The 15598-nt window shown below is 42.5% G+C and overlaps 1 protein-coding gene across 1 annotated transcript in view; it reads left to right on the forward strand.

The window, feature by feature from the left end:
• The window catches only part of ca10a (carbonic anhydrase Xa), a gene marked incomplete at its 5' end in the record, with an annotated part of 375340 nt that overhangs the window by 10170 nt on the left and 349572 nt on the right, over nucleotides 1–15598 (forward strand). Inside the window, one exon of the mRNA XM_083635726.1 lies at nucleotides 5740–5814. Within this exon, the coding sequence (XP_083491852.1) occupies nucleotides 5740–5814 (75 nt within the window). The remainder of the gene's footprint in view (nucleotides 1–5739; nucleotides 5815–15598) is intronic.

Genomic DNA, 15598 nt, shown 5'->3' on the forward strand with positions numbered 1-15598 from the left:
AGGAATTCATAAAAAAATCAAATATGAGGGATCAGCCGAGCAGCATTTTGGTAAACAAACCACTGGGTGGAAAAGGTAATGAGACCCTATGGAGCCAGCCGTGAGTCTCTCACTCTAGCCTCATCATGTATAGTTTTTGAGATATTAACGTTTGTTGGCACAACTCATACTAGTTAACTGCCGCGGTTCCGGGTGTTTTGCGGTGTCGTGACTCGTGACGTCACGCTGATTCCTCATATAAAAATCGAATATTAAAATAATAAAGCGCTGAAAATGTAATTGGATTATAGAGGAAGATTGACAGCCCTAACACACGTGCACACACACACACACACACACACACACACACACACACACACACACACACAGCTGGGGCCATTAAAGGGAGGCACCAATAGGAGCTGGGTGAGGGATAATTGTCTCATAAGTCAGTAAGCACAGCTGTTGGCAAGGTCAAGTTTCATTTATAGACGCACATTGCCACTCTGGGTTTTGTCTCTGTTTTCCTTCTCTTACCTCCCTCTTTTTCGCTCCATCTCTGCTGTCTGGTTCACCTCTTCCTCTTCCCCGTCTATCTCTCCCCCCCCTCTCTCTCTCTCTCTCTTTCTGCATGGTTGGGCTTCAGTATTGCCTCTGCCCTGCGCTGAATATTAATGGAAGTGTTTGGGTATTATATGAAAATGAACTGTTTATTTACAAGCGTCTCTCTTTGCCTTTATGGGGAGGTGGGCTGGCTGGCTGAACGCTGCCAGACTCCTAAGTACCAGGATGAAATAGGCCTGTGCTCTGCTCAATGGGATCCGGGTCAGTAAGAGGCTGTGGCATCTATCCGTCATAATCTGGCTTTACTGTACTATAAAGGAGCCTTCTTCTCATTTCAAAACAACAGTACAGCAAAGCGGGTGGTCGTTTGGGAATGGGGGATGGATAGGGAATGTCCCAAAGGCGTTTACAGATCATTCAGATTTGGATTGATTGGTTCTATTCAGTAAGCTACATCTATTTAAATCAGGAGGAACGAGTATAAAGGTTCAAAATAGCATTTATTGATATGGCTCCATGATGACGCTCCTCCTGCGAGGATGAGGGGAGGGCGTCAGGAATGCATAGAATAGATTGTCAGTATTAAACCGGTCCGTGGTGCAGAAAAGGTTGGGGACCCCTGATGTAGAGGTCTCAAAATGTCAGAAATATGTATCAAATAAGATTGACTTGGCCTTGTAGGGCTAGTACTGAGTCTTATTTTGTCAAAACAAGTGAACATAAGTAATGATAAGTTCCCAATGCAAATCACCTTGTTCCGAGGCTTGAATCAAGTGAGCCACCTTATGTCCGCATACTGCCACTAGTTTAGCATGGTAAAGATGTCAGCTCTTAGCGTGTTATTGAGACAGATGGAAAGATCATCATGATGGGCTGACAAATACACAACATGCATATTTACTCCCCACTTGCCATCTAAAGTATGTGGTTTGGATAGAATCGACGGGAGGACTGGGTTTGAAACCGCCAACCCTAGCCGGTGTCCATCTATACTTACTGTCAAGAGACAGATCACACTCCAACCCTGCACTGATGCTGCAGTCCAGTGACACCAGGATTAAATGGCTTGTGGTTAAAATGGAGATCATTGATTATGTTACTTGATTATTTGATTGTTGGTTACTTGGCCCTTGTTCTAAGGGAAATCAATAGCGTCATGTATAACCAACTGATCACTTCACAATGAAACTCACAAAAATGTAGCTCATTTGTAGAGCCACTCTTTCCACCAAGAGGCTTCCATATTAAAGCTATTGGAAAAAGTGATGCATCAAGATGCAGCGATAATAGTTTGATCATTTTATCATCGTAGCCCTCTGAATCGGAAACAAATCGTTAGGTGGCTAGGAATTCCCACCCCTAAACTCAATGCTGACTTTGTCATGTATTGAGAGTTCTCTCTTTGATGATGTCTCACCATATTCTCACCATGTTCTACCTATAGGACCATATTCTACCTATAGGACCATGTTCTACCTTCCATGACACCCTCCCTCCCTGTAGGCTGCCGGTTGCCTGTTTCCGCCCAGGACCGTTCATAGCGAAAGAGACTGAAAATAATCATAATTGTTGTGACTTTGTACCTACCTATGTCTTGTAATGATGCCCCCCAGCACAATAATTTGACATGTGCATAATTGTACAGCGGAGTGACAATATCTTGAATCTTGAAAGAGAGAGACCGCTAAAGCTACGTTCAATGACCAGATAATAAGAGTTCCGGTTTGGACGTTTAGCCTTCAAAACAAAAGCGGCCGCTATGCAACCACATACTATTTTTAGCCGTTTCGGCTAAAATAAGCCCATACAGTACGAGTGAATTGACATTCACCTCGTTTTTGTAAAACATCGCCGCTATGCAACCACACAACGTTACTATTTTTAGCCATTTTGGATAAAATAAGCCAAACATTCCCACTCTTTGACAGCGGCGCGCACCTCCTTGCAAGTGATTTTTTTTTAAACAGGAAGTCGACAACCGGCAACCGCTGAGAATCATGGGAAACGTAGGTCCAGGAATAAGGTGAATAGGATCATATTCTACCTATAGGATCATATTCTTTAGGGATGTCAAAAATAATCGATTATAAGATGCATCGCGATGCGGACGTGCACGATTCTGCATCGATTCACAAATGTCAAAAATCGATTATTTTTTTATTTTTTTATTTTTTATAATCAAATAAAATATAATGGAAGTACATGCAGTTGTTTATTTTAATTATGGATCATAATACAATGCAATTCCAAATGCACTTTTATTTTAAAAGTAGCCACACAGTGAGAAAAAAGAAAGTGAGAAAAAATAAATCGTGTATTGGGAAAAAAAGTGATGCATCGATTGAAGATGCATCGAGATGCATCGATAATCGTAATCGAATCGTAGCCCTCTGAATCGGAATCGAATCGTGAGGCCAGTGAAGATTCACAGCCCTACTACGGTACATATAAGATCACTGCTTCTTTCTTTCTTTCTTTCTTTCTTTCTTTCTTTCTTTCTGAGACATCTTATAATACAGTATCTTATAATACATTACAGTACAGATGCACAGAGAAAGAGAGGATAGAGAGAACTTATCTGTATTGTCAGCAGCTTGTAAGAGGATCATGTCCACAGGCCTCCAAATCTCCTTTATATTATTACTTACAGTAGCTGGGATCCCAGGGGCCTCTCCCACACACACACACACACACACACACACACACACACACACACACACACACACACAGAAGCAGCACAATATACACAATATATACCATTGTTCGCTCCCTCTGACCCCTCATTACTTTTCTCACTCCTGAGGTTTCATCTCATAATGAAAGAATTCCATGGTCAATAAAGTGCTACACACTATCATTATGTTCCCAATTAATCTACACAGTAACGTTACGCATACGATGTATTACACAGCTAACCATATAGCAAAATATCTGTTTTACTGCATTGCTATTAGGGCTGTTGGAACAAATTTTGATATTTGAATATAATTCAATTTTAATAGATATTAATAACATTCAATTATAAATGTTTTTGATAGATTTATTTTTATTTTTTCTATGGCGAATCTCGTCCGTCACACCTTGGTTAACCAGCATGTGAAAACAAATCATGTTGTCACGTTATTAAACTATTAAAGTTTTTTCTGAGTGTGGAATCACAATATCTCATTAACGCTGCATTAACGTTGCAATAGTCTCGCTTGCCAGACTATCCCTACACCGGGAGACAATTAGACCCTTCTCACGGGGGCCATTTTGTGTCAAAAAGGCAGGGTAAACACAGGTGCAAGCAAAACACTAATGAGGGTTTCCAACTTCCATGATTGGAATTTCGAAACGTTTATTAGTGTTTTGCTTGCACCTGTGTTTATTCTGCCTTTTGGACACAAAATGGCCCCTTGAAAAGGGTCTATAAGAACATTCAATACATATATCTAGGGCTGTCCCGAATACATACATATATATATATATATATATATATATATATATATATATATATATATATATATATATATATATATATAATATATATATACATATATCTAGGGCTGTCCCGAATACATTATATATATATATATATATATATATATATATATATATATATATATCTCTAGGGCTGTCCCGAATATTATATTTAGAGCGTTGACGCTTCAGGGAGATGAAATCGATCATAATCAAAATCGATCATAATCAAAGCTTCTACGGTCCGGTAAAAAATATGCCTGGCGGGTGGATTTTTTCCCCCAACTACCCGCCACTTGGCCGGTAAGTCAAAAAGTTAATTTTGGGCCCTGATGCCCGGTGTAAATGGCCTCATTGATGTTTAAAATGTTAAACGCAACTCTTTTAGTAACTGTGATGCTAGAGGATGAGTCTGATTTTTTTGTCAATTTATCACAAAGAAAATTTCAACACATAAACCATCTTGTTTATTTTCAAACGGTGGACGTTAGACTTTTGCCAACAGAGCTGGGCTGGGGGCCAGGCTCCCTCGAATGGTTTGGAAACTCCCACTTTCACTATGGTTGTTCAATTGGCCGTTGGATTTAGACACGCTCCGATCAAGGGTGGTGTTTACTTCCAGTTCATTTGACGTGGCGACGGCAATCTATCATTTTGAGAAACAACTCCGGGAACAGGATTGCAAAGATCCATTTTTCGTTGGAGGCCAGCTGCTGTGCGGCCCCCTTTGTGACTTTTCATGAGTGGGAGATTGCTCTCGAGGAAAATAGCCTTTTTTGGACCGCCCTCTGAAATTGAACCACACCCCCTCTGTAATTGAACCACTCTCCAGTGCTGCTGGTACACAGCTGTTCGGGGGGGGGGGGGGGTTGGATGCTGGTGGCAGTTTGTTCGGCCATCTCTACTTCCATTAACGACAGGCTAGGCACAGCCGCTCTATTAAGAGCCGCTTTGCACTGCTGCTGAATGAACGGGGTGGAGGGGGGGGGGCAAAGAGAGTTGAGGTGTGAAAAGCAATATCCTCAAGGCTCCATGGGTAATTCTCGGTCACAACCCTCCCTTTGTAGCACGACCTCTGCTTAGTCACCTCAATTATACTGGACCACCCTGCTCTGATCTGGGCTTTCTGAAACAGCTCACACAACATGACACAATGCATTTCCATACTAATGCCTGGGGAGTCAACGCACCCACGAGAGTGTGTGTGTGTGTGTGTGTGTGTGTGTGAGAGGCAAGAGGGTGGATGGAAAAAGGGTGGTTGAGATTCCAGTGGGAGGCCTGCGTGCGTCTCTGGGGACTCGGTGTTTGCAGAGGTTAGCGGCCCGTCTGGGAATGAAGAGGGTAGAAAACACTGTGCCGTTTCAGTTCCAGAGCAACGGCTCCCAAATAGTTAGACCTTTTTTAAGACGGAAAACGGAACACCTCGGGAGGCGAACCGGTTCTCTCGTGATGAGGAAGTTACTGGAACCCGCCAATCCCTGCCCTTCACCCTCACTGCCAGTGAGCTATTTCAATATCAGACTGTCGTTACATTAAACGACCACCAGAGGTCGCTGCGAGGTGACCTCTTGTGGTCACGGCCAAACAAATGTTACCTTCTAACAATTTGGACACCGTTTTTGTGAAAAGCACAACTTTGGGCTGTGAAGCAGCGTTAACGATGAGACTGGGTTGAATTTTGGGGATGTAAGTGATCAATGTGCCTGTTCTGTGTTTCTTCTCGTCACGTCACAGCTCAGCCCAATGCACCGAAGATTCATGAAGGATGGTGGGCGTACAAAGAGGTTGTGCAGGGGGGCTTCGTTCCAGGTAAGCCCTGTAACAACGTGCAGTACCTCCATACATGGAACTTTCCCAGAGAATGTTTGTCTGCGCGCACTTTAACAGCATTGTGTGTGTGTGAAAGGCTTTCTTGCATAATTATTTCAGATTCCACTGGACCACCTGGCAATCACTTTTATTTTCTCATTCTGACAAGGCCTCCTTGCCCTTCTCGCACAGTTGACGTTGTTTTCTCGCTGATTGATTGACAGCAGCTCACTGTTGTTTCCAACCCGTCCATCTCGTTGTGGATGTGCGTGTCAGGCCAATTATTTTTCCAAGATTGTATTTTTCTGCTGAGCTTAGAGTGCTTTTGATAAAGCCTGCAGGTGTGTGCGTGTACGCGCCTGTGAGGGTCTGTCTATCCTTATGAGGACCCAATGTGTTCACAAGGAAGGACAATGACTACAAGGGCCTAGTTAAGGATCAGGATTTGGGTTTAGGCTTAAGTTTGAGGTTTAGCTTAATGTTAGGGCCATGGTTTAGTGCAGGGTTGAAGTTGCACAAGGCAATATGGCGGCCCCAGGTGGCAGTCAGAGGTAACTTTTTGTGGATGTCATGTAATGTGTCATCGGCAAAACTGAATTTCTTCTGGTGGAGAGTTTCAGCCATCGTTGAGCGTAGCTTTCTCTGGATAGAGAGCTTGCTCACTGCTGTCTAGGTCAGTGGTTCTCAAATTCTTTCACATGAAGGACCTCTGAACTGACAAAAATTAGACCACAGACCCCCATTTGATAGGATTTTATCCCACGGTCCCCCATATGATAATAAGATTGATGCTTTTAGATGTTTTATTACAGAAAGTGTATAGAACCCATGACCAAAATAGTCATTGTGTTACTTATGAATGGAATTAGAGCTAAAATAAATTACCCCCCTTTTGGCTGGGGACCCCCTGGAACCCCCTCAAGGACCCCTGGGGGTCCCCGGACCCCCATTTGAGAAGCACTGGTCTAGGTGACACTTTTCCATCTCAGTCTTTATGCAATAGCCTACTCTACTTTATTTGAACATTCAGTTATTTGCCGCTTGACCGAATGAAACTCAGATGAAAATACAATTTACAGTACTTACCAAGATCATGGAAAGGGGCGAAAGGAATAGGAAGGTGCTAGAGAGTCAGGATTCAAGGGGTGGACAGGGGTAGTGGCTAGGGGGATATGGGTGTGTTCTTTCTTGTGTGTGTGTGTGTGTGTGTGTGTGTGTGTGTGTGTGTGTGTTTGTGTGTGTGTGTGTAGGGGGGGGGGTGTGTGCGCTTTGCTCTAAAAATGTTTGCACTTGTAAATGACTGTGAGCTTCTGTGAAGCTGCTAGGTCTCAATATAACAATTCTCAATGTTGTAACAGGAATGAACCTTGATCCGTGTCTTAAACTGTGCTGTGTTGGGTCCTTGAATTTGAGGGAATTGGGCCTGGAAAGTCCTTGAATTTGATGTTTAAGTTCGTGTCTGTATCTGCTTTCTCCGAGCAGGATATCTTTGCCTGTGCATAATGCAGCACAAACACAAACAGGTGTCTCTCTGTTTGTCCTTCCATCTGTCCGTTCTCTTTTCTTCTTCTTTTGAGCTCTGCTATATAATATCACTCCAGCTCTCAAAGCTCTGCTATATCACTCCAGCTCTCAAAGGCATACTTGCTTTACTAACCACCGTACAACAGCTGGAGCGGTTCAACACTATTCATGATCCTCCTGTGGGCTGGCAGACAAATCCCACCTCCAGTTACATTGTTCTGCAGGCAGGATTTCATAGTTAGGACATAAAAGAGAGCTCTTTTTACTGCAAATGAAGCAGCATTGAATGGTGTGCAGGGAAATAATATCGAGTGAACATATTCTACTTTTAGAGTCGTGGGAATAAAAGATGTTCGTTGAAAATTGAACACTTTGTACACTGACGTCTCAGTAAGATGCGAACAGTACAGTGTTGTTGGTCACGCCAATGCAAAGCCTCACAGCATTAAACAAGGGACTGTCTGCAAATATGTGCTTGATAGTAACATGGGTTACAATAACAAATGTCACCAAAATGTTATCACAGAAGTTGAAAAAGCGATTTGTTGTATGACTCATTATGGGCAAAAGTTAAAATTCTCCCTAAACCTTGTGAGAAACCACGGTCCACCTGCTTGAGGCATTCTCTCCGCAAGGTTAGGAGGACAGCAAATAGAATCCTGTTCTCAGGTCTCAGTGTCACAGCGGGTGACCTTGAGGATATTGCGTACCCTTTCTGAGCTCTCCCAATTAGCTTTAACATTTCCAAAAGGTCAGGGATGATTTTAAGTGCCGCACCGATCTCCACTTCACTGACTTCCTCTTCCTAAGCCACGCCTCCACATTCCATCTCAGGAGCTCTTAAAATCTTCGACGGGGACGGGTCTAAAGGTACGGTATGTGATACCACCAGTTTCCATGTTATAAAGGGGTTTTCTACACTGTTTATCTGAAGTTGTTTAGTGAAGTGTTGAGTTAGTTATATAACGTCGCTGTTGTGCCAGGACCTCGAATGTCACTTTTTTAACTTTAATACTTTTTGTCATAAATCAGTGCCATTGGTCACCCTTCACGTCTCTGTGTGGTTTTTAACAGATGCAACCAATGGAAAAGCATTAAAACAAGCTTGTGAGTAAATCTCGTAACGCCATTCGCCCTCAATCTGTCAGTCAAACCTCGAAATTCGTCCCCTACCTCCGTCTGTAGCCCCCCACGCAGGACACTAAACTTGGAAAAGACACACGGCAGATGTGCTGTGTATTTCTGATATCGTTTTGTTTAATCCTGGCTTCCTCTGACGTGAATAGATCAATAAAATGTTTTCCAGTTATTCCTAGGCTGCAAACTTGTTTTAACATGCAAATCGGAGTGGTTTCTGACGAGAATAAAGTAATGTTAACGTTACGTTATGTCAGACTGTTCTCATCCCCATGCCAAAGCCCCCGCCTCGGCCATGAGAGGCTCAGAGCACTGCTGCTGCTCCTGCGCGCGCCCCCGTGGCCCGGAGCTTGGGGCTCATGCATGAGCATACCACTCTCTCCCGCCTGACTGGCCGGGAGAGAGTGCTTCCAAGTCGGACTGATAATATAAACAACATCATTTGAGCTTATCCAGGTAAGATATTAATAAAGTAATGACACATTCAGTGGGAAACTAACTATAATTAAGACATGTGCCAACTTTGACGACGTTTGGTTCAGTATTTTAAGAGCAAACAGGGTTTTTTAACTTCCTGAAAAGTTGCTGTTTTGGAGATTTGAGGTCCTGCCGCGACAGCGACGATAAGTAGTTAGTTATACAGTATAGTTAAACTAGTTGTTCCTGTTGATAGTATTCTGTTACATCACCACACGGCCATCTTGGTCGGAAAATAACAGGTGATTGTAATCAATTAACAGGTGATTACAATCAAATGACACAAACAGCCAATGAGCTGTGTGTATTTTAGCTTCATATTGGTAGGAAAATGCTTGTGAGTTGTGACATCATGGGAACACTATGAATAGACGGGTGAACATACGGAATGAAAGGAGAAATCCTGACACCAAATAAATGGATACAAAAGGTTTTTCATTGGATACCATTGGGCATGTTAAATAACATACTAAAAATATAGCTGTAGGTGTTTCCTTTGTTGTTTTGTTCACCAATGAGGAGCACGTTGGAAATAAGTACGCTTTTACATGTTCTCCTCTGGGATGTACTTTTGTCTGTACTTTTACCCAATATAATCAATCAATCAATCAATCATGTGAATCAGAGTGAAGCTGACGGAGTGATCAGTTTGAGACCCGCTCTGTTCGGCATATCTTACCGGCACAATTGGTGTGTAACTCACCACACCACTGTCTCTCAGCTTATAGTTCTGCTGTTGGCTGTTAACAAAGCGTGGAGGACGACTCCTGAGTGCAAACATCAGATCTAATCACACAGGCCCAGATCCTCCCACACTGCGGCTGACACTGTGAAGGCCCTCAGCACTGTCAAAGCATTTTCTTCCATTTTGCCATCACTGCAATTCAATCTGGCCCTGTGTTTTCCACTCCTCGTGCTCATGTCTGATCTGTGTTTTCCACTCCTCGTGCTCATGTCTGATCTGTGTTTTCCACTCCTCGTGCTCATGTCTGATCTGTGTTTTCCACTCCTCGTGCTCATGTCTGATCTGTGTTTTCCACTCCTCGTGCTCATGTCTGATCTGTGTTTTCCACTCCTCGTGCTCATGTCTGATAGCTACTTTGGTTTCCAGAAATCAAACCAGCCTTGTTGCAGCTTGTGAGCTGATTAACAAATGAAATTTCTTCTTCTTTTTTATTTTTCTCTCGGACAAGAACCGAGTACCAATTACAGCATTTTAGCCGGCTGTCGCACAGTCCAAAAAGCAGTGTTCTGAAAACCCCCCTTACATGCTTTTGACTTAATACTCCACTTTAGCCGCCCCCCTCTGAATCAATGGAGGAGGCTAATTGGCAGGTACTTTGTACAGGTGAGAGCTCTTCTGCCAGTGACAATTGCTGATCGAAAACCAATTAAAGGACTGCATGCAACACGCCGACCAGCGGGACCGTGCGCCATTTGCCACCAGTGGGGTTTATATCGGAGGAACATTGATATCCAATAGTACATTGCCAGCTCTTTCTTCGAGCCTGTAAATAGTGTAAATACAGTGTAAATCACAGTGAAATATTACCCTCCACCCGCACTATTTTGCAGAGTACAGGGCGGCACCGTCCCGTCTTGTTGCTCGTTGTAATCCACACATGTAGGCCATAAGGTGAACCAAGAAAAAGTGCCTAGAAAGTGATTTTCGTTCCAACTCCCTGGCACTACTTTTTCAATGCATTTTTTCAGAGAGAGCACCCTTATAGACTTTGTGTTAAAAGTTCTCCGCAAAATATCTGGCAGTTTTTTCTCACGGCCCATAATTGTATATAGATGTGAATAAAAAAAAACGAAAATCTAATGCTGCTAATTTTGCTTGTAACTTCTTTTCTATTCATGTGAGCTACATAAACATATCTCAAACTGACATGTACCTAAACATCTAAGACAAGTATTGTGCATTAGTATAGCCAAGTGTGAATTTAGACCATGAAATCTAGCAAATTTGTACAAAATACGCTAAAACTTCAGTGATTGACACCAAGCGAAATTAAATATACACATGGTAAATTTAGCAAAACACAGATGTATGATACATCAAAATGTTCAGTTGACACTGTGTAATCAGAGGAAGGAAATTTAAGAAGCACATTTTGGCCCAAGATGGCTGAAATTAATCAAAATGCTCCCTCGCCCCCTTAATTGTGAATAGTGCAAAAATGGTCAATTCTACAATAGATCCATTACAAGTCAGTATCAACCCAATAATATGGTATGAAATTATGTGTTAATATCCCTGAATGTCTCAGCCTTGCATTCATTACAACAGTGGTTCTCAAAGTGGGGTCCGGGGACCACCAGTGGTCTTTGAGGGGGTTACAGGGGGTCCCCAGCAAATTCAGCAATTATCAAACTTCCATCATTGTTAAATTTACACCATCTAAGACAAGTATTATGCAGTATAGCCAAGTGTGAATTAAAAACTTCAGTGATTGACACCAAGCAAAATGAAACATACACATGGTATAATTGGAAAAACACAGCTGTATTACACATCAAAATGTTCAGTTGACACTGTAATCAGAGGAAGGAAATAAAATGGCAAATCCATGAATTATCAAATTTTACCATCGTTTAATTTACAAGAACACTTCAGAGAATGTAAAGATTACTACAATATTTTGATCATATTTACTTTACTTTATTGATATTTGGCAGACGCCTTTCTCCAAAGCGACATACAACCAGGTTATAAAAACAGTACAGCAATAAATAACACAAAAACAAGAAAAACAAGGAGCAAACAAATGCATAAACAGCAAGAATTAAAACAGATGAAGAGAGGATAGAAGAAAGTGCATAGGGACTAGAGAAGTTGCTACAGGGGGTGAACATGTAATCTGAAGAGGTGAGTTTTTAACTGTTTTTTGAAAATTGGAAGTGAAATGGCCGTTCTTATTTCAGAGGGGAGCTCGTTCCACCATTTGGGGGTGAGATGAGAATAAAGGCGTGACCGGGAGCTGTTAAAACCACGTAGGGGGGGAGGGGCGAGGCGTCCTGAGCTGGTGGAGGGATGGAGCGAGCGGTGAGGGCTCTGGAAACTGACCATGTGTTGTAGGTACGGTGGGGCTGTGAGGTGGACTGCTGTGTATGCCAGGACCAGTGTTTTGAATTTGATTCTTGCAATGATGGGAAGCCAGTGAAGTTCATGAAAGAGCGGGGTGATATGGGAAAATTTAGGTTGGTTGAAAACAAGGCGGGCTGCGGCATTTTGAATGAGTTGGAGTGGATGAATGTCTGAAACAGGGAGACCGGCCAGTAGAACATTGCAGTAATCGAGACGTGATAGGATGAGTGACTGGATGATGATTTGAGCTGCTTGTCTGGAAAGAAACGGGCGGATTTTGCAAATGTTGAAGAGGGCGAATCTGCAGGAGCAGGCTATTGCTGCGATATGGGTGGTGAAGGATAGTTGGTTGTCTAGAGTGACTCCAAGGTTTCTGGCTGTTTGTGAGGGAAGGATAGTAGTGTTATTGAGGGAGATGGAGAGGTCGGTTAAAGGACAGTCACTGCCAGGGAAGAGGAGGAGCTCAGTTTTGTGAATGTTGAGCTTGAGGTGGTGGTTAGACATCCATCTGCCAATGTCGATAAGGCAACCTGAGATCCGTGTTTTAACATCAGTGTCGGAGGGTGGGAAGGAAAGGAACAGCTGGGTGTCGTCGGCATATGAGTGGTATGAAAAACCGTGGGATGTGATCACGTGGCGGAGTGAAGTCATGTAGAGAAGGAAGAGAAAGGGACCAAGGACAGAACCCTGGGGGACACCAGTGAAAAGAGAGCAGGGGGTTGAAAGGGGCATATTTGCACTGTGATGTATCAACCTATGACACAGATAGCCATGGAATTCTGGACAAAATCATATCTACCAATAAAAATATTCACATTTGAATCAGAGAAACAAAAACCATATCAACTGTGTCTGTGGCTCTAATGTGGACTAAATTGTGATTCTTGATATAAGAAAATTACCCGCTCATCTCAAAGATGCAAAGTCTAAGTCAAGTCTTAAGTCTTTGAGCTCAAAGTCCAAGTTAAGTCTCAAGTCTCTTATGAATGAGCGTTCTATCATCTGCTGCATGCCATTCGGTCTGCTTAGAACACTGCTAATGAAATTCAAAGCACGTACTGTATGATCCTTTATCTATACAGTAGGCTATTATTATTGTTGTTAAACTTTAGATGATGTTACATTAGTAAACATTTCCTGAATGATAATGCACAAAAAATAAATCAAAAATAAAGATTGTTCCCAAACCTCAAGTCCAAGTCTCAAGTCACAGTGTGTGTGCCTAAAGTGTGACTCAAATCCAAGTCCCCATCTCCTGGGTAACATGGCACTTAGTCATCCCTATCACTGTCATCAGAGCAATCATCCCATGTAGGCCTTTCCTCGGTTTCTGTGGTGCTGTGCTTTGGCTGTCAGTTTGGCTTACCTCAGTTGACTCTGTTGTATGAGGTAGCCTGTCTATCAACTTATCTGCGGACATTGTCTCAACAAAAAACATCTCGCACATGTTGCAATTGTGGGGGGAGTGAAACACCAGCTGGGGAAAATCATGGGCCAGCCTCCTCTTTAATGTATCCTGTCTGCAACATAAAAATATAGTGAAAGATGATCACAAGGGTATGAATCAATATATATTCACACTGAAAACCAATGTTACACACCATGTATCAGCTTCTACATATATATACAGGTTATAAAATATGATTGCTTAAAAATTCCATGACAGGTGACTTCTAAATGGGCTTGGTAGAGACCCACTTTAGGGTCTGAACTAACCCTGTGCAATTTCAAAGTAACTGGCCAAGCTGACCAATGGCAGAGTTGACGCCATATTGATACTAAAAGATTGAATTTGTAAAATCATCACCTTTGAAATATTTGGTTAACTTTATCTATTGTACCTATTGTATTGGGGATGTATGCTGTTCTATTCACAAAGTATAAAGTGCTCCTATATGAAAAGTATAAAGTGCTCCTCTATATACTTAAAAGGGGCTGTCTGTTCTGTTTACATTTTTGTCCTGCTAATGCTGTCATCTTATGCCATCACTGATGGTGTCATAGGCACTGATGATGTCATAGACATTGTGATGTCATCAGATGTCATCAGTGAGTGGTGTCATCAGTGATGCAAAGTTGAGCAATTGTGTGCTGCGCATGCCAGCAAAGCAGGCAAAGCCACGCAGCAGCGACCGAGCTGGCTTTGAAGGCAGCCTAGACCGTGAAGGCCATCAGGATCCCAATAATGTTACTGTACTTCTTGACAAGATACACAGCCTACGCTGGCTCTGATTGGCTTGTCCTGATATTCTTGCCCTAATCCTAGGAGTCTTTACTGTTTATTTGTCTGATAAAACACAACCCAGAAGAACACAGATTTGACAACTACAATAACATTAAATGTGTTGCGTGTCAACTATTACATACTCAATTGAGAGGCATGTTTTGCTGCCATTGTGCTTTTCATATAGACTATTAGATTTAATTTCATATATTGCCTGTCACACAGTTAATGTAGTTGATTTTTTTTTACAAAGTTTTAACTAGAGTACAAGCTACTGTGTAATTTGTGCTTTCCTAAACTACATTTCTCCTAGGGTAACTTTGCATGCTTTCAAAGTAGCTTCCCAAGACTCTGATATTGTGTGTGTGTGTGTGTGTGTGTGTGTGTGTGTGTGTGTGTGTGTGTGCGATTGTTTTACCTACCTGCTGAAAACGTTTCAGCCTGTACCAGATGGTCCTTGTGGTGTTTGCCTGCCACATAAATGTACTTGTCTTTTTTCGTGCAAAGTATGCACAAGGCAGGGAGCACAGGTCCAACACAGGCTACTGGCAATCCGGCTTTTTATCAATGAAGCGTGTGTAGCATGTTGAGTGGAACCCAGCATCTTCAGGAACATTCTCAAAGTCGATTGCTATGCAATGTTTATACGAGTGCTATTTTCTGGCTGTCCCCTTGCAAGGCAAGCCACCGTTTGACGATGTTTCTAAATGTATCCCACCATGTACTGGTAAAATCTTTTACTTCCTCTTTCCTTACTGATACGTTTCTTGATTTTTTTACATAGTTTTGAAGTAGCTATAGCTCGACATTCCTCTTCTTCTCCGCTCGATGTACAGGATGAGGGGGCTGCCATCTTGTTTATTTACATATGATTGCCATGACTACTCGGCCACCCGATTGGTCTAGCGGGGAGCACGTGATACGGATCATTGCGCCGAGCCTTACCACTCATCAACAATGTAACTACGCGAGGGAAGGACTATTGCCGACCGCAAACGCCAATTTAAAAAAAACTGCCAGATTTCACGTGGAGAACTTTTTTTCTCACACTCAGAACCAATAGATCTTTTGAATGAAGTAAAAAGTATTTAGTGCCACATGGTTGGAACGGGATGAAACGAAAAACGGGTTCACCTTGTGGCCTAATGGATCCAAACACTTTGGATCAATCAGCTCCGCTTGACGGGTTTCATTTCAGCGGCGGAGGCTTTGTGAGAAAAAAAGGAAAAGTCTTCCTGGATTTTGCACTTTTATCTGAGGAAGGGTTTCGTCTGTTGTTCACTTCTTGTGTGTGTGTGTGTTTTAGGGTTGGACTATGTCTACCAACTTGA

Source organism: Poromitra crassiceps, assembly GCF_964638095.1.
Source record: "Poromitra crassiceps genome assembly, chromosome: 4".
NCBI classification, from domain to species: Eukaryota; Metazoa; Chordata; class Actinopteri; order Beryciformes; family Melamphaidae; genus Poromitra; species Poromitra crassiceps.